We start from the raw sequence: 20,395 nt of genomic DNA, 5'->3' as shown, positions 1-20,395 counted from the left end.
GGTGCGCTCGCGCAGTCACCGCGCCTCTCGCCCCACCGCCCACCCGCGCCGCCTTCGCATTTGCACCCCAACCACACCACTTCACAACCACACACAACACAAATCGCGATAGCAAATCATATACAAAACGACACACATGATTGCGCACGTAACGCCCTAAATTCCTTTTATTGTTATTTCACTACGCAGCAAGTTTATTGAGACTTTATTGCCAATCTCGATTTTTCCAATTCATTGTACTCCGGGATCGGCGATCGTTTTGTCTGTAACAAAATTTTGTGTTGTTACCATACTCAGCATGCAAAGTAACATCTATATTAAGCCATAGATTAATAAAAGTGGAATATCACAAGGATGTTAATTACGTTCGGAAAGTGAAAAATGCGTTCTCATTCAAGACTACATATCAAATGGGTCTGGTTGTAGTATTTATTGTAATACTCAAGAAATACACCAATAGAATACTTTACTTATTATATTAGAATCGCCTCTTGTTGGTGGTATTACTCAGAGCTTTTCTTACTCGTGGATCGTGGAAAATCTATTTAAGAAACTTCATCCCATCAAAAATATGCATGTGAAAACGGACCACGGTCAGAACAATGTGATGTTGCCTGTTCAGTAGTCTCATGTACGTCACTTTGGAAATCGCGATACTCCCGTTCCATACCCTACTTCATGGTCAAAAATCTCTTATACTCAATCTCAGCACTCTGAATACCGATGGAAGTAATCTGAGCTTCAATGGTAACGCAGATAGCGACCATATGGGACCTGTGAATACTAGCAATTCGCGGACTGAATGCCCTTTCTCAATATTCAACTACGACCTATCAGTATCGCATCGTCCAGAATAACCTCTATGCTAAGTGTGTAGAGCAAGGAGTACAGATGAGAGCGATCTGTTGTCAATGTTGAACGGTAAACGCAGGTAGCAGCCGTTTGGACCGGTGGATGAGTAATCCACGGCCCAAATTAGACATTGAGTTTGTTCTTGTTCATCGTAAAACTATACGCACACGAGGTCGTGTAGTATCCAGGATGGCCGAACTGTAAAATAGTTTTATTGTAGATTGATGAAATATGTATTCATACATAGTAAATTAATGTAATAACTGATTCATAGCACAATAAATAGTATCTTATGTGACCACTAGATGGCATTGTATTGTATAGAATATTGGTGACAAATATATGGCGCTATTCACAATTGCATAATGTTAAATTGCAATATCAGTTTAATTCGGAAAAAAGGTTTCCAACCAAATATATTTTATTGTAGATCGTTAAAATAATTATTCACACTTCTGTCAATAATACGCATGGATGGAGATGAACATTGAATCGAGCGTGGCTCATTCTCGAGAGAAGTGAAGCGCACTGTTGCCATTGTTCTTGAGTCGAAAATTTCGTCTATGTTTTAACGTTACGTGTTGTGCTTCGAAAGCTCTGGTTCAATTTGAACTATTAAACGCCATTCCGTAACCTAGTGTAGATTCTACATGCGCCCTAGATGTGGTTATGACAGCTTCCATATTTGTTCTGGTGAGGTATTAAGGGTTGGTGCTTGTAACTCGCGTTCGTCCTAGTAATCCTATTTGTTTTTTTTAGCTTTTCTTTAGGGAATACACAAAGTTATTGACTTTTGGACATAAATACATTCTCGATGTTGCTTGACTTTCCAGCATACTTTTGACCTATCGTTATTCCAAGAATTTTTTGCAAGAAACCTTCAGAAGTAATAATATAATAATATTCTTTATTGTACAAAGAAAAGACACATGAAACACACGTTACAATGGACATATACAAAGGTGAGCTTATCTCTATAAGAGATCTCTTCCAGCCAACCCTAGCCGTGGTGCAAAAATAAAGTCTGCGGGACTAATTAATGTACAACAAAATTTAAATTTAAATGTGAATAAAATATAAATGATAATAATATACGTGTGTATATTATGTATATGTCTGTCGTGTGACAGACATATACAATACATGAACTTTATATACATAAATACATACATAAGCAGAATATATATTATAATAACAGATCATTTGTTTACAAAATATTATATAAAATTTGTGAAGTACATCGATATGCAAATTGAAATTATATTTATTTATAGTAATTATATGTCTTGTCTGATCAAATCGTATATAATAGGATTGGCTATAATGTTCCAATTATTTGAAGCACGCCATGATCATGATGGAACATTGAATGGCCCGACAAATATCCTGTGAAATTTAAATCTTAGATCACTATTTTATACTTACACGTTTATTTACATCGTTAACCATCTAGTCACAGAAACTGACGACATAAGGAATTACATATTTTTTTACGAAATACGCCCATTAATGTCTCAAAACCTCAGTCCCCTGGTGTGTCGCGACTCCACAATTGAATAGAAAATCTTGTTTAAAAACTGAATTACCAAACATCAATTAGAAGTTGGTCTTACTGTTTAAAAATCAACAAATGAGCCGTTGTGTACAAGAAAATAACTTAAACCTAAAGTCATTTAAAAACTTTTGTCGCTGCAATTTATTACCAGGCCCCTGAAAAAGACGTCACTCCTAAATTATCACAGATAGTAGTATTTTTCTGCAATTTTGCTGTTCGTAGAACATCGTGAAGATCGCATCAAATCGCAAGTGACAACATGCCACGACAAAACTGACCGTTTCCTGATGAGTGTTTTCGTCAATAACCAAATTTAGACGGTTGGTATTTTTAGTATAATCATAATCGTTATTTGCCACTTTTGTACCTAAACCTATTAGACAGTAGATAAAGTGGTGGATTGTCGAGGTCTTTATAGATTGACAGTCGAAATCTCAGTTCCCTGTATATCATTTCTTGTACTTTCGTTATCTATACAGTAAGTACACTAAAGTGATTTATTGTAACTGAAAAATTAATGTACTATTTTGCATGTCTTCTGCTGATCTAAAACAAAAAAAAAAACAAAAAATACGATGCCAGAATTTTGTCAATATACTTCCCTCATAATTAAAACTACTCATTCGTACTATTTATGCCTAGTTCATGGTCTCGGTCTTCTTATTAGAAGCTACGACAATAGGTGTCGCCATTATTGTTTTGTTTGTTTAAAATATTAGTTATACGAGACATAGTCAAAAGCCTCCGACATAGCAAATAATAGTCCTGCAGTTAAGTTACCGCTATTAATATTACTCAATACCGATTTTATAAGAATATACATTGCTATTGTTGTGGTTGCTAATTTCGTGTTTTTTTTATAAAGACTTCGCCGTTTACTTTTGTCTTCCGTTGTAGGTGTGGGGAACACTGATTCAACGAACGTTTTAATCAAATGGTTGTTATTTGATTGAGTCAAATCATTTCTTACTTCAGAAGTCTTTGAAAGCGTTAGCAATGTCAACTGGGTTATTAAATGGTTATTTAGTCAATGTCGTTGACATTAGTGTCTTAATCTCGTATTACAAATTTCAACCTTAGTACGACCACGTTGAGTTACTTTTATTTATAAATTTTGTGTTAGCGTTTTTGTTTGATCTGAAAATACTTCCTCATATTGTTTTCGTATAATATACGATTAATTCTAGCACTTTTCCTCAATCCACGACTCATCCATTTCTGTCTTTTGTCGATGATAAGTATTTAATTAAATAAACTACTCTGTAAAAGAGTTGAATCTGATGAAGGGTTAAACGCACAGATTATAATAAGTCACTTCAAATAGCTTTTGACCTGCCAGATGAATTTACTTTAAAAATTAATTCGTTATTAATTGCCCTGTGTTACTAAGCTACAAATTCCTTCTCTTCGTGCGTCTCGGCATAAGTTGCAGCCAAAATATAATTTCGAGTTTTTAAGTTTTGGTTTCGATAAATATATATGTCCCAAGCTATATTTTATTGTCGTAAGTCTATTAGCATTAATTTTAATAATGTTTACTCAGCCAAAACACAACCAATATTTCGAGGAATTGCTTGAAAATGTGATGTTGGCTGTTCAGTACTCTCATGTACGTCACTTTGGACATCGCGATACTCCAGGTCCATAGCCTACTTCATGGTCTGAAATCTCTTATACTCAATCTCAATACTCTGCATACCGATGGACGTGATCTGAGCTTCAATGGTAACGCAGCTAGCGACCGTATGGAGGCCTGTGAATAGTAGCAATTCGCGGACTGAATGTCCTTTCTCAATATTCAACAACGACCTGTCAGTATCGCGTCGTCCAGAGTAGCCTCTAAGCTAAGTGTGTAGAGCAAAGAGTACAGACGCGAGCGATCTGTTGTCAATGTTGAACGGTGAACGCAGGTAGCGGCCATTCGGGCCGGTGGATGGGTAAATCCACGTCCCAAGTTAGACATGATTGAGTTTGTTGTTGTTCGTCGTAAAACGATACATACACCAGGTCGTGTAGTATCCAGGATGGCCGAACTGTAGAATAGTTTTATTGTAGATTGATGAAATATGTATTCATACATAGTAAATTAATGTAATAACTGATTCCTAGCACATAAAAAATAGATTGTATGTGACCACTAGATGGCATTGTATTGTATTGTATAGAATATTGGTGACAAATAAATGGCGCTATTCATAATTGCATAATGTTAAATTGCAATATCAGTTTAATTCGAATGAAAGGTTTACAACCAAATATGTTTTATTGTAGATCGTTAAAATAATTATTCACACTTATAATTAAACTGCCTCCGTGGCCGAACAGTTACCACGCCGGATGGCAGTCCGTTGTCAGAGTCCGATGGCAGTGGTCCCAGGTTCGATTCCCGGGCCGGGAGAAATATTTATATAGCCTACATTTATTTCTCTCGTGAGTTTGGGTGTAATTTGTGATTGTCTATGTGTGTGTCCATAGCACCCACACACACACACACACACACACAGGAGTGTTGAGTGTGTGCGTTATTATTATAATAATTTTAAGTATTTGAATATAAATAGTATTCGTTTTTACTTAATTTTCTCATCAGGCAATCGGCGGCCGTTTCCGCCACATCCCACCCTGCTACTAAAAAGTAGGGTTGAGTGGAGAGACGGGGTAGCAGAATCGGCCGGTGCTCAGTGGAGTGGTGTGCGAAAGTCCGAAAGGCTAGTCTAGTAAATTACTTACATAAAGTGATTGTACTACATTGTTGAGGAACGTGTGATCAGTGATCAGTTACGGAAAATATAGTAATATTTCAGTTCTCCGTCGCCACTCGTACGAACCGGTTGTTATTACTATTTTCTATAGACCTATTGTATTCGTGACGCAGCAACTGATAAGCGGTTATTGTCTCGTAGCGCCTCGGCTTAGGAATGCCGGCTACCGCTGCAGGACCGGTTCTAAAGAGTGACTAGAACAATGTGCGATTCGATGGTAGAAATGAATTATAAGGAGTCCGATACTAATATACAGGGTGAAAACAAATTGAGACGGGAAATTGAATATTCGGAAGAAAGCAGTAGGGAACAATATCCAAATGAAGAAAATGAAGGACCCCATAAACGCGGAAGAGAAAAAAGTGAAAGCGAAGATGACGAATGGGAATGGACTGTTAAAAAAAAAGAAAAAAGTCAAAATTGGGACGGAGAAACCAGAAATGTACGTTTCACACAAAGAAAAATTACCTAAGCAATTTGGCTTAGTGAAATTATTAAAAGATCACGACATTAAAGGTTTAACCAGTATAAAATACCTGAATCCGTATAAAATAAGAATTTAATTCGATTGTGAACTGAATGCAGAAAGATTTATTAAATGTGAAACTTTCTCTAAAATAGGGTGGATGTTTAAGAAGTCAATGGAGGTGAGTCATAGTTATGGTATTATTAAACCTGTAGATATAGATCTAGCTGACGAGGAAATCTTAGCAAGTATCACATACGAAGGGCTTGGACAATTACTATCGGTACGACGACTAAATCGCCGCGGACGATCTGAAGAGGATGCCTGGGTCCCTAGTGAATGCGTACGAATATGTTTTAAGGGAACATATTTACCTACACACATATCGGTATCCGCACTAGGAATCAGGGTGGAACGATATATTTTATCACAGTATCACAGTATCCCGGTACCACAGTGTTCACGATGCTTGAAATTAGGTCATTTCCATAAGACTTACCCTTCTACAAAAATAGTTTGCCCCAAATGCAGAAAAAACCACCCTAGTTGTGATACACAGGTATTCAATTGCATTAATTGTAAGGAAAACCACATGGCTCTTAACAGATTATGCCCTATGTTTATTAAGGAGAAAAGAATTCGTGAACGAATGGCTGAATTCAACTGTACATATAAAAAGGCTTTAGATGTATATGTTCCACTGGATTCGGACCAATGCAATAATGATTAATCGTCTCATAAATCAATAGAAAATAAAATAAATACAACAAATTCCTAGTCTTTGTTAGACACTCACCCAGACTCGGAAATATCTTTAAGCCAAAAAACACCCCTATATTCTGAAATCTTGAAGACTAAAGCTGTAATACATAACGAACAAAAACAATTTAGCCATTTCAAAAAAGACGATAGCAATCGTTTTCGAGAACATACACCTAAAATTTCTATTTTCCAAAAAAATAAGAAACAGAATATAAAGACAATCAATACAGACAAGGATATTGGAGCGAAGAAGAAGGAGAAAATTTAAATTACAATAGAAAAGAAAAGGACGAAGCAAAGGAGAAGATTCCCATCAGCGAACTTGAAAAACATTATATTTTCAAGTAGGATATCATGCGGAGACAAAATAAGTAGTATAATTAAATGCTGTGTGGAGTGGTTAATTTTGGTTGCAGTGGAAAATATATCTGAGTGGTCGGTAATGAGAACTGCTTTCAACTGTTTAGTTCGTCTTTATGGCTCAAAAACGAAGTGAAAAAATTAATATTCTACAATGGAACAGTCGTAGCCTCAAACCTAAGTTAGATATTTTTGAAAACTTACTTTTACAGGATAAAGCTCATATTTGCGTTGTAACCAAAACCTGGCTAGATCCCGACAACTGCATTACAATAAATAATTATAATATCTACCGCAATGATAGAGACGACAGTTACGGAGGTGTAGCGGTGTTTACCTACAGATCTGTCAAGTCGTCTATGGTACAAACTCAATGCCCTAAAAGTCAAATTCAAGTTCTACATAATATTAAAATAAGAAATTGTGAGCACTTAGAAGATGTAATTGGTATATACTGCCCTCCTGCAGCCAGTGTAATCGCTCACAAAAAAGATTGGTAAGCTTTATTTTCATTAGGAGGTAAAAAAAATTGAACTAGGAGATTTTAACGGTCACCATTCCTGGTCACCATAACTGGTCATATAAACCAGATAATAGAGGCACACAAATCTTCGATTCATCCTTTGAATCAGACTTAATAACTTTCAATGATGGCAGACCGACTAAGATTACTTTGGCTAAAAACTAAAAACGATTGATTGCAAAAAAATAAAAATTTTAACAGACTCAAAGAGTGCTCTCCAACACGTACTCAAGGCGCTAGAGGCGACTTATACAATATTCGCCTATTGTTAGAACTTCGTAGTCTTAATTTTTGTATAACTTTACAATGGATACCAACACATTATCGGCATCGCTGGCAACTAAGAGGTGGACCGTCAAGCGAAGGAAACTTCGTTAGACGCTGAGAATTTGAGATGGGTACCTATCACTCTGATAATTTGACAGTGGCAAAAGAACAGTGTAGTCAAATCTGGAAAGAGTATTTTGATGAGAGGTCGCGTAGTAAAGGCATTTGGTATAAAACGTTGCAGCCTTGCCTCTGTCAGGCTCCATGGTTTGACGGTGCCGATATTTGCAGAGCAAATTTAATCACAGCATTTCGGGTCCGATCCGGACACGTGCCTCTAAACAGCTTCTCATACTTAATGAGAAAGGTCCAATCCCCCAATTGCACTGAATGTGACATAGTGGAGGATGTATACCATATTTTGACGGAGTGTGTACGGAACGGAGCCGAAAGAAGGGATGTCTTTTATAGTTTGGATTGCAATTTGGCAGATTTGGGTGTATGTAACATTTTCTTATCTTCCCCTAGATCAAAGGAAGCAAAATTGTTGTATAGATTAGTCGATGTAAGAATTAAGCGAAGACCGTAGATGATGTATAAAGAGCCTGTCATTATAGGGGTGACATTTTCTAATCAAGAAAAAACACTCCTTAAATAAAGATTTAAAAAAATTAGTAATATTTCTTATCAACTTGGTATTCTTTCACGTCCATGAAGAGCGCTGCAACACAAGGGACTGGTGCCCGAAAAGTTAGTTTGTTTAAAAAAAACAAATATAGATACGCGGTTTAGAATGCCTATTGGTGGGCATTCTAAATCGCGTATCTATATTTGTTTTTTTTTGTTTTGTCGCGTATCTATGTTTGTTTAACAGTCGATTTAGATTCGAAAAAATAGTTTCATTTCCTATGTGTAACAAAAGCGAAAACCTAAGAACTCGATAGAAATAGTTTATTTTACAAAGTAAATTATTATTAATAATATATAACAATAAATAAACGATTAGTGGGATACAATTTTTTCATGGCATATATTTACATAATCCTTTTAATTAAATTTTTATTGCCTTGATATTCAAATATTTTTCATGAAATTACTACACTCATTAGTTATAATTATTAATACAAAGACCCAACACTTAGAAAAAATTCCTTCGATCCGGCCGGATTCGAACCGACGCGACGCGCGACGCCTCCTAACAAACCATGCCAGACGCTATGCCAACTAAGCCACGGAACGAACCAGCGGACCTCACGAATTTTTCTACGTGCTCGTTGTTGTATTTGGATCATTGTATTAATTGTATTAATAATTATGATCCTTTTAAATTTGCAAAAGCAAAAATGTCATCTTTTTTAACGATTGATCCGTTTTCTCTGAGACATAATAGTTATTTGTTATGCAAGGCTGCAAATTTGTTATTTGACGCGAGTACTTGTATGGAAACCTGAGAAAGCGAAGGGGCCAAAGATTGAACCAAAAATAGAATCCTGAGTGTAGCGAGGGTTTCAAGCACGAGACACAACATAACTTTGCTTCCGAGCGAAACACACAACTTTTCACTACTTCATAGCGAGGAAAATGGTAAATGAAAGAAAAACAGTTGAACCATAACAAATCAGTTTTAATCAATGATCTTATGTACAGGGTCAAGAGCCCGTCAAGCTTAACACTTAAGATTTAAATACAACTCTATGCCGCTTGTGGTAAGAACGGTCCAAAGTACAAAGTGTCAAGCTTAACGTGCTCTTGACTGTACAAAAAAGGCAGATGTGTTACTAACATCCACGTAGTAAAGATTCGATGAGTCCATAGACCGACCTTACAATCAATCTGTGTTGAGCATTGACTTACAAGTCAATGGTGTTGAACAAAGAGACGAACCTGACATTTGTAGAATGACGTCATTTTATTCAAATTTCAAAAAAAAATGCCGTCGTGTTTATTTAGAAAATCTTAGACTATGGAAACCAATATCTAATATAAATATCAAATATAAATCAGACGTTATATGTATATGATGCATTTAGACGTTGAAACAAACATTTTATTGTCTTTGTTCAGCTACTGCGTGCTGTCGTAAGTCAAAAGAGATAGCACTACATTGATTTATGTCAAACACGGAAATCGAAAATACGTAACGTCTTCTTAAATAAGAACTTCTTAAATATGTTACGTACTTAATGTGGCAAGCAAATGCCAACTGTCCACATTTTGCCATTTTTGTAGTACCGTTTGATAACCGTTTCTGTTTGTCAAATTGAAGTACATCAAATGTCAAAACCAATTTTCCATCCTCTAAGGTTTGGCCAAATGTTTTAGTGAATTATTCGCAAGAATTGTAATGAAATAGACAAAAATATTGACAGTGAGAACAATTAAGTATTGATAAAATGCGTCGCTGCAACATTAAGGGGTGCGGCAGTAGAAAAAGCGGAAATCAACCGAATGTTACATTGCACCGGCATGTGTAGTTTTTCTGCCTATAAATCATATAATAGCCCAAATGTCTCATGTAATTAGACTCATTTATGTAGCTTATTCATAAGTCTTGCCGAATTTTGCTTTGGTTACTTTAGGTTGCCTGTTTGTTAGTACATTTTGATGATTGTTGATAACGATTGTTTTGAGATAGATTTGTTCTTGTATTTTTTAGTTCTTCTATTATTAAAATAATATGAACGAGGTTTTTATTATTTCATTATTTATCGCGTTCTTAGGTTTTCGCGATTGTTACACATAGGAAATGAAACTATTTTTCCGGATTTAAATCGCGTATATTTGTTTTTTCAAACAAACCGACGTTTCGGGCCCTTTACAGGTCCCATGGTCACGGTTGACGGAGGTGGTACAGTCTTCAACCAGTTATGTCTAATATTGATGCAAACCACCTTACTGTTTTTACTATAGTTACAATAGTTATTAATAATTTGTTATCAGATAGACAATATGCTTATAGAAAAGGTAAATCCACCGTAGTTGCAGCACAAAATATAGTAGATTCTATTATTACCAGTATAGATAATAAGTATAAAACTGCAGGCATTTTTTGTGACCTAACAAAGACGTTCGATGTAATTGAAAATGATTTATTAATTCAAAAGTTAGCTGTGTATGGCGTCAACGGAGTCGCCCATAACCTATTAAAGTATTTTTTATCAAACAGACGGCAAACGGTTCAGGTCAGTACAAACGGTACAATAACTAGGTCAGCGGCTGGTGACGTCACCATTGGCATCCCACAGGGATCTGCCCTAGGTAATACACTATTCCTGGCATTCATCAATGATCTGCCATACTTTATATCATGGGGTCTTGTGGTTCTATTTGCGGACGATACAACCGTTATAGTGTGTGCTAAAACCTACAACGAGTTGGAAGAAAAATTAGCCTGCACGTATGAGCAGCTGTGTGAGTGGTTCTCTGCGAATGGACTTATTCTTAACGAATCGAAGTCAAACCTTATGATGTTCTCAGGAAGAAATTCTATAACAAAGCCAATTATCACCTCCATTGTTCCATTATGTAACACCTGTAAATTCTTGGGTTTAACGCTAGACTCAAATTTGAACTGGTAGTCACATAAACAAACTCTATGTCAAAAACTTGGAAGTGCTGCATACGCACTGAGGAAACTGCGTCCTCTTGTCTCCAATATGGTATTGAGGCAGACGTATGTATTATGCATATTTTCATTCGTTGATGTCTTATGGCATCACACTGTGGGGTAATTCAACCGAGTCGATTAGGGTATTTATTCTTCAAAAACGTGCACTAAAAACAATAGTAGGCATAAAAAAGGGTCAAACCTGCAGAAACCTTTTTAAGAAATACAATATAATGACCATGTACTCACAATATATTTATGATATAATAGTTTATGCGCGTCAAAATTTGGCTACTTATGAGCGACGTACGGGCGGAGGCCGAGCGTTACGAAACGCGGGAACACTAAAATCCGTTGCCCACCGTACCGAACTTGCAACTAGAAATCCGCGGGTAATAGGTCCCCGATTCTACGAACATCTACCCACAGACCTGAAAAGTGTTAGAAACGATGAAACGTTTTGTACCCGACTAAAAATCCTTTTATTGGATATTGAATTGTACAGTGTCGATGAGTTTCTTTTGAAACAATTTTAATTTTATTTTATTCGGCATTTATTCGACAAGCAGTAGTTATGCTACTTTATTTTATACTCATTATTATTATTATTATTTTATTACTGACAATCATAGTTATCCCTTGACATTGTATTTCCAATTGTAATATTGTGATATTGATAACATGAAATAAACGATTCTATTCTATTCTATTCTAATTAAATACCTTATTTTATTTTATAACACTATACACACTCATGATATAAGTATTTACGTAGTTTATTTTATTTTATTTTCTGTTTCGGGACGCATCCGTCCGTCACTCTCACTCACTCGGCTAGGGCCCATTGAAAACCAGCGTCACAACTTAGCCTTGGTTGTGACTTTAGCTGAATGGGATCCTTTTGTACACGCCACAGCCGCACACATGTCAGTATAGTATTATGTAACTTGTTGTTGAAATGTTTTTACGCTGTTCTTTGTGTTATTTCTATTTTTAATTTTACAAAGAAAACATTCCAATTTTAACTTGATGTAGCATAAATTGGAATGTTTTCTTTGTAAAATTAAAAATAAGGTATTTAATAAGGTATTTAAGGTATTTGGCCTAATTCAATAGACAAGCCATAGTGGCCTATCTTACTTAGGCCAGTATGGCACCTCAAATTTAGATCACAGACTAAAAACCATAACAATGATTATGCTGCCGTCTAGTGAAAATTCGTTGTATCACTTTTAGGCCTTTCTGGTTCTATCAAAATGATGAATTTGAACTGGAAAAAATCATAAACTCAATATTGTAAAAAAATGAGTTAGGCCACTATGGTTCTCATGGCCTCAAACTATAGTGAAAAAATAAGGTGGTTTGCATCAATATTAGACATAACTGGTTGAAGACTGTACCACCTCAGTCAACCGTGACCATGGGATCTGTAAAGGGCCCAAAACGTCGGTTTGTTTGAAAAAACAAATATACGCGATTTAAATCCGGAAAAATAGTTTCATTTCCAATATTTCATTATTATTTTTAAAGTTTACCTACAAATGAAAAAAGAAACAAAAAAAATGGTTGGAAATCATAGGACTGCCTGAACATAAACATTGGATCAAATACAAGAAAAGTTTGTACGTCTTTCAGATTAAGTTAAGGTTGATCGAAAACAGCTCAATGATTCGTGAAATATTACACTTTGTCAGTGTGTTCGCCTTTTGTTATCTAAATGTAGGGTGATATAACTGTGTCTAGATTGTTTCAAAAAGTACAACATACCTAATAGGCTCACAAAATATAGACGAGTGGTTAATTGGAAAATTGAAATTGAATTACTTGTATGGTAAAAATATTTTTGCATCGTCATTTTAATTTTACCACTTATATGTATAAATTTGTTTTCGTATTAGCAAGGTGCTGATGTGTTTAAGTTGTAAGTATTAAGCCAACTGTAGTTCTATAAGGCTGCCTTTCCACCAGAGATGTGCGAGGTAGCGAGGCGGTGAGCGGATGTGTAGCGGCGCGGTGCGAGGACGCGTTACTGACTCTTTTTAGCTACGAACGCGCGGGGTACGGTGTGGTGGGGTGAGCGGTGGCGACATATCAGAGTGTCAGTTACGGTTAACGCACACTGGCGCAGAGTCGAAGCGACGCGACGCGTCATGTATTACGCCTACAGCATATTCATCTCTATTTTCCCATAATTAAGGTATAAACTTGTGTTATGCAAATATGGAGTCGCTAGGCGTTGTAGCTGAAAAACAGATCGCGACGCGACTCTTCGGCTATGCGCCAGTGAGTTGAGCCTTAGTGAGTTGAGTTAGTTCATACTTTCAGTAGCTCGATGTTCCTACACCGTTTTGCACAATTTCCTCGCTCGCATCCCTCGCACACATTCTTCGTACACATCTCTCGCTATTTTGTATGTAGGTACAAATACTTAGCTCCGCTAACCCTTTTCTACCAGAGCTTCGCTAAGCGAGGAGGAAATGAAGTAATCCGATTGGTGGTCGCACATCTCTGGTGGAAAGCTAGCCTCAAATTTGGCCGGTAAGCCCAGTAGTAAACGTAATAGATGTACTTTCCTTAATAATTGATGTAACTACGTTGAACTTGTTGAACAAATTCACGAAGCAATGTACTTGTACAAGTTCACTCATGTAAACAACTCGTGTTTGATCGCTGGTGCAGTCCCGAGAATCGCATGAATACATTGCACATTTAACGTACGTGCTGTATTCTTACATGAAAACAGCAGGTACATTGTATCTGCAATAAACTTTTCCCATGCCGAGGAAGAAATAGATAGCAAAGCAGAGATTAACAAAGCAACCCTGTTCTTTTTTTTAAATTTTTAGTTAGTAGGACTCCCTGTATAAAATAATGACATGGTCCAACCAATAGCGCGATTTTATAGTTAATAAAGGGCAATATCTTGTACCCAAAATATCTTACATTCATAGTAATCTACGTTTGAAATCTATTCAGCAACCTATATAAGCTTTTTTTTAAATCGTACGTCATTTGCATTGCCGGGGCATCACGTAGGTGATAATTATAGCATTCCGAAAAATTGTTAAAAGTTAACACAAAGGAGAACAAATTATTTTTTATTAAAAATAAAATAAGTGAAATAGAATCATCAATCAATCAATAGCAATAAAATATTTGTTCCTGTCTTTTCATCATCATCATCACTTCAGCCAAAACCTCCCCCATAGACCACCACAACGGCCCTATCATTTAAATTTAACGAATTGTTAAATTTCATTAATTGGTCTTCTAACAAACGAGTATCGATTGACGGCGATGATTTCGATCCCATCGATCGAAAGATCGATTTAATAATAATTTAAGACCACTAGATGTTTTTGGTTTCTAAATTTGCAAACATATTAAGAAAATATATGGTTTTTTTTAAATTCTGTATTTTCCTTTAATATACAGGCAAGAACTAATGTATATTGTAAGATACCACAAAGACGTAATTTACGAATATGTATAAATAAGTTTTCGATTATAATACAGTCAGTCATCTACCAAACTGTGACTCTGCTGCCTACAACATTCGTATGCTGCACTTAAATGTGATCGGAGTTCATGCGTCCTTATCTCACTCGCTACTGAATAATTTACCATCTCTATCTTCAATTAGCAACTGTTATTTATTAAAACAGAAAAATAAATAAAATATGGCAACAATGTAAATATTTTAACTAACTTACGCGTGGCATGTGATTCCTTGTGTTTTATTTACTTTCAGGTCGTAAGTAATGTATTTTCTAATTTCTGGTTACTCGATGTTCTAAATACACACATCGGCACTTTTCTTGAAATTTGAATAAATTGACCATTGACTTACAAATAAATGGACGACGGGTCTAATACAAAAACCACGAAAAAAATGTCCCAAGTCAACCTATTCGAAATTTAAATTGTTATGTCATCGCAGTATCGCGCTGTCCGTAGAACAAATGAAGACTAAAGCGGAGTGTCGCGCTCTGTATACGATTTTAGCGCCTTACAAGTGCGGACACTTTTTAGTGCGGACCCGACGTCCATATAATTGTAAGTCAATGAAATTGACACAATTTTACAAATGTCAAATTCATCTCTTTCTTCGACACAGACTGATTGCAAGTCGTCGTACAGTAGTCTTATTCAGAATCTTCACGACGCGGATGCTAGTAACACATCTGCCTTTTTTATGTATATAAGATCATTGGTACAGGGAAATTAACAAGTAATTAGTAGCGACATCTACTAATTGGTTGAATAAGAATTTGTGTATCAAACTATTAAAACAAACCAGTTGACACTTAATACAAATCTTTATGAACAACATAGCCGCCATTTGTTCAGACATGAGAACATTCACACCCAATTTAGAAAGATACACATTATGCAGCGCAGTAAAAAAGATTATGTTTCGCGGGTGAATAACACATTTCCGTCTCTGGAACGTCATCTGTGATGAGTGCATCATCAAAATATCCATGGTGGCTTTTGCTATTTTTCTCGAAGTGGAAGCAGCAATTGCCCTGACGAATGAAAAATAAAATATTGGGTACATTTATTTTCACAGTTTAATACTGATTGCTTTGGTTGAGTCATTCTAGCTAGTATGGGATAGTAATTTCATATTAAATTATACCATACAGTGACAGGACCCCTATTTCCATAAGCAGAAGAGTTTTTCAACTTGGATCTCATAAATTAATTAACTTCGCAGGTAAAAAAGTACAAATCTTCAGGTGAAATTCCTTTCCAAAAACTTTTTGTATTTCGAGTAATACTACGCTTTCTGTTAATTACTGAGCTTAGAGAGAGAGAGGCCGAAAAGTTTAAATTGCGTTATCCGATCTACTTATCCTCATATTTATTTCGGAAGGGATTTGGAAATTTTTCTGTTATGTAAAAAAAAATTATCGGAATGTCCGTTAACTGATTAAAACGTACGGGTGTTTTAGGCGAATCAAACTAAATTTTCTTGTATGTTTATAAATTGTGTCCAGACAATAAAGCTGTGATGAGATTAACGCGGGGTGTGTAGTAGCACATATGGAAAAACAATCCAGAGAACCGTCGGATTATAGGGCCAATCACGAGAAGCGGTGTCTTAAGCCTCAGTCGGAAATAAATCCCTATCCGAACCCTCGCCACGTTTACGAATAAACATTGCATCCAGAGGCGACACGATCGATGTCAAAAATATCTACTGTTGCGTAATTTGCTTCTAAATCTCACAGCAATTCTATTTAAAAAAAACTAATTCAACGCACAACCTCGTCCAATGACACCTGCGTTCAAAAGTTTAGTAACTTATGTAAATATATTCATATATTAAATATAGCATCAATTAAATAACACTTGATAGACAGATGAAATTTATGCGAAAGCATCTATTCCTTCGAACAATTATTATTATGCCCACATTCTTAGTGTGGAAATGTTAATCAAATTAAAGTCTTGATAGTCAGACCTTTAATATCACTTTTAAGTTATATTCGGGTTTGATGGATTTAAAGAGGAAATAATTTTTCTACGAAAGCTTGGACAGTAATAATATTGAATTTCACTCCCCGTGGTGCCACCAGCGGGGCCTTTATTCGGCTTTTTGCTCTGACTTTCGAAAGGATATTGCGTGAGAATCAATTCAGGTGACGCCGTGTCATGAAATGAATTTTTCATAAAATATGCATGGAATTTTTTGCCTTTTCCAGCTTAAAAATATGTAAATTTATACCTCCTATACCTGTTCATCTTCACAACAATATTTATGCACTTCTTGGTCGCAATCTGCAGAGTATGTCGAGTGGACGTAAGGTTTTCGCCGACAGCGAGCGCCTACCGCCACCTCACACGCTCGCCGCGCTAAGACTGTCGGCTGATTAGCCTGTAACAAAATACATACAAGTGTAATAATACTGGTATCTCTCGCATTAACAAATAATGTGAACTATCCTTCATCGATAATAACAAAACTTCCTTAAAATGAAGACATTTATACCATATCAAAATGTGCAATAACCAAATTTCCTTCAACCAGTAAATAAAACGCTTACATTGACTTATTAAGGTGTTTTTTAGTGAGTACTTTTCAAAAGGCAAAGATTTGAAAGATTTTTCTTCGCAGCGTTATCATTCATCTAAAATGTCTTCAATATTCACTTCTATTGGTTTCTTTCGCAACATATAGTTGCCGAGAGGTTTGTATTTTGGGACTTTCACTGGGTCGCACACTTTTACTGGGGACGTGCAAACGTCGTATTCGACTGAAACGTCTCGAGGACACCGCTGGAGGCAATTCATAGTGCCCAGCTGCTTCGAAAATTCTTGGTCCTGCATGCCGTTGCGCTTGAAGGCAGACACGGGAAGCTGCTTCACCTGTAATCGACCAGACAGTTACCGTTTACCGCAAATCGATACGTGATTGCCTAAGGCATCAATGGCAATAAATATCTAAATGGGAACCAACAATTTTGTCAAATTAATGCAACGACAAAATTTTATGCAAATCTGTTTCCTAAACGGATTACTGTCAGGCCAGGACTACCCCCTGTGTGCGACCCTTTCTTCGGATATTTACGCGCTTTGTAGGTGAAAGTAATTTACGCACCGATTTCTATCAATACTTCTTCGGTATTTTGACAGGAAGCGTCTTCGGTTTCTCAATAGGGATACAAATAGGTCTGTCGGACCAGAATGGTGTGTGCCAGCATTTCCGAATATATGAGATGCCGCCGGCTTCTAGAAATTTCTGATCTTGAAGTCCATTCCGCTTTAATGCAGAGGACGGCAAAGCATTTACCTGTCAAGTGTTTCTGGTTTCATAGACAAAATTTTAACTCTCGATGGAACTAAAATATGAACCAACTATACCTAACTATTACAATATGTATTATTTATCAACAGATGCTGTAAATAAAAGAAAAATAAAACAAACGATAGCAGCACTCCTTACATTTTGTCCTTTTTTCACGTAGTAACTTTATTTTAACAAACACCGGATTTTCTATCTTTTTTTTTCTTAGCAGGAAATGTTTCATGTGATATTTTGCGATAAAATTTGCGTATGGGCTCAACGATCATGTGCACACAACACACCCCATCACAGCACTGGCCCGCACACAGGTACTTCTGTGCCCCCCTGTACCCATACACGTGATCTTGTATTCCATTTCTCTTGTACGCAGACATCGGCAGAGTGCCGTGACGTGTTGGAACATACCGTTCCTGAAACTAACAATCAATACTACAATTATGTGATGACTTGGCATCAGATTTGTTGGTTTCAGGAAAGGTTCGAAATGACAAAACCAGCCAATATATATAGCACAATATTTCAATTTGCATGAAAAAACAAACGAAATACTTCTATTCTTTTAAACTTGACCACATACATATAGTATAACTTGATAATAGTTCGAGAGTATAACTGATATTTCACCTACACCCATGTTTGTACACCTTATATTTTCATCACTAATGCGAGAAAGTAACCAGTAGGTACATAAATTTTACTCTTTTATTCAAAGTTTGGAATAATTCTCTATTACTGATTTTAGTTCTCGTTTTATGGAATCAAGCAACAACCCCATCTTTACCATTTGAAATCATATCAGACGGTGCCCAAGTTCACTATGAAAACAGGACAGAATTTTTTTAATTTAAAAAATATTTTATTGTAAATAGTTGTTAATACTAGTTCCAAACTAAATATACACTACAATATTCTTTTCATTGTTATCATTTTCCTCTACAGCCGATAATTATTAAAGTTATACAAGAAATTTCCTTCGACTGACTTTTGGAAATGTTCGATCTTGTAGTCTAAAACATGTTCAGAAATGCCCTCAATTGGATTATGACACTCGCCGGCCGCTCACTTCACTCGCTCAGCTCATACGAGTGGTTCATACCGTAACTTGACTCGAACAGATTTTCTAACCTAACTCTGCACTGAATTGATTATGCCAAAAACAAAATTATTCTCAAAAACTATAGACCGCAGAGGAAAACTATAAAAACTAAGTGATTATATATAATCTAATCTACTCAAAATGAAGTAACTTAAAATTGAATAAAAAAACCCCAATTTTTTTCTTGTCACTACGTGGCGTCCAGCCTTTGGCCTTATGCAATTTCGATTAGGTGAGAATAAAACGATTTCTTTACGTCGTGTTGTTTTTTAGGGTTCCACAGTCAGATCTACTGAATTGCGTATTAAAGAAACCTTTACGTACTATTTACATCTACAACATTTTAGGGTAGGTAAAATAACTTACTATGCGACCATCGTCATATCTGTAGCAAGGTATAACATATTTCGTTCTAACAGGTTTGCAAGGAGTATGGCAGTATGCATCGCAGCACGGACTACACTCGTGATGACTACAATTACGTTGGGGTGAATGACTTTTGCAACAGGAAGGTTGTGATGCGCAGCATGGCGGACTACAGTACCGACATCGAGAACAATCGCATTTGTTACTATGCCGTGTATCACGAGATGAGTGGTGAGCTAATGGCACACAATCCTCGCGTTCACCCTTGGGTGGTGATTTCGGCTTCGGCCTCTCGCAGCAGTACACGACCGGCACTTTCACACATTGCGGTATGCAAGGGGTGCAATAAGGTTCTGCTGAACAATAATCTTTATCCCGATTACAAGACATCAATGGTGGTACTGTAAAATCGCCGCATTCCTCGCAAGGACAGAACATTTTTTTTAGATTTAACACTGTTTACTCTATTCCACTTGTAAAATTTACATAATTTACTAAACTTAAAATTTTGTTATGAATTTTAAAATATAAGTGACAATTTAAAAGTTGTTCTTCTGTTTAAAATTTGTTTTAATTCAATAACCAAGACCAAAGAGAATGTATTCACAACGTTGCCAATACTTTTTTATGATTAAGGCAAATACAATCTTTTTTCTCCAGTTTGCTCAATACCCCATCATCAGTACTAAGTAAGTCGGGAAACGAAATTCTTTTGCAAACCTTACGAAGGCATCCGCAAACATTTGCAGCCGCTTCCTTGTCGCCGGCGACTTGAAAACGCAATTTTCCCAATGCAAATCGAACGCCGCAGACAGATTTAATGCCTTCTACTTGCTTCGCTTTTCCGCCCATCATTTCCGTACTGAGGACCACCATTGCCTGGCAATTTGGTCGCTATGTGTAAATGTATTAGTGGTAATTGTTATACACACACACACACACACACACACACACACACACACATA

The 20,395-nt window shown here is 36.3% G+C and overlaps 1 protein-coding gene across 3 annotated transcripts; it reads right to left on the bottom strand.

Moving 5' to 3' along the window:
* Positions 1–15,455: 15,455 nt before the first annotated feature.
* Positions 15,456–19,883, bottom strand: LOC113230365 (keratin-associated protein 10-11-like). Of its 3 annotated transcripts, XR_003310484.1 has the most exons (4): positions 19,431–19,883; positions 17,208–17,529; positions 16,889–17,038; positions 15,547–15,683 (listed from the first exon to the last, which is right to left on the bottom strand). XR_003310484.1 is itself a non-coding variant. In XM_026464267.1 (3 exons), the coding sequence occupies exons 1-3, from the start codon at positions 19,866–19,868 to the stop codon at positions 15,543–15,545; spliced, it is 720 nt and encodes a 239-aa protein (XP_026320052.1). In that variant the 5' UTR covers positions 19,869–19,883; the 3' UTR covers positions 15,456–15,542. The 3 variants fall into 3 exon arrangements, 2 of the variants coding, with proteins under 2 accessions (XP_026320052.1, XP_026320054.1); XM_026464267.1 differs by lacking the exon at positions 17,208–17,529 and having other exon boundaries at positions 15,456–15,683; positions 16,898–17,038; XM_026464269.1 differs by lacking the exons at positions 15,547–15,683; positions 16,889–17,038; positions 17,208–17,529 and adding an exon at positions 18,119–18,384.
* Positions 19,884–20,395: the final 512 nt, after the last annotated feature.

The sequence above is a fragment of the Hyposmocoma kahamanoa genome, unplaced genomic scaffold (genome assembly GCF_003589595.1).
Source record: "Hyposmocoma kahamanoa isolate Upper Pololo Valley unplaced genomic scaffold, ASM358959v1 63, whole genome shotgun sequence".
NCBI lineage: Eukaryota > Metazoa > Arthropoda > Insecta > Lepidoptera > Cosmopterigidae > Hyposmocoma > Hyposmocoma kahamanoa.
The sequence above is the reverse complement of the archived record's forward strand: the minus strand, read 5'-3'. Positions and strand labels throughout refer to the sequence as shown.

Coding starts and splice junctions, on each gene's coding strand:
- LOC113230365 (XM_026464267.1), bottom strand. CDS start 19,868: ATGTTCTGTCCTTGCGAGGAATGCGGCGATTTTACAGTACCACCATTG. Junction 17,039..19,430: donor GATATGACGATGGTCGCATA/GTAAGTTATTTT, acceptor ATTTTGTTACAG/GCTAATCAGCCGACAGTCTT. Junction 15,684..16,897: donor ATTGTTGTGAAGATGAACAG/GTATAGGAGGTA, acceptor TTCATTCGTCAG/GGCAATTGCTGCTTCCACTT.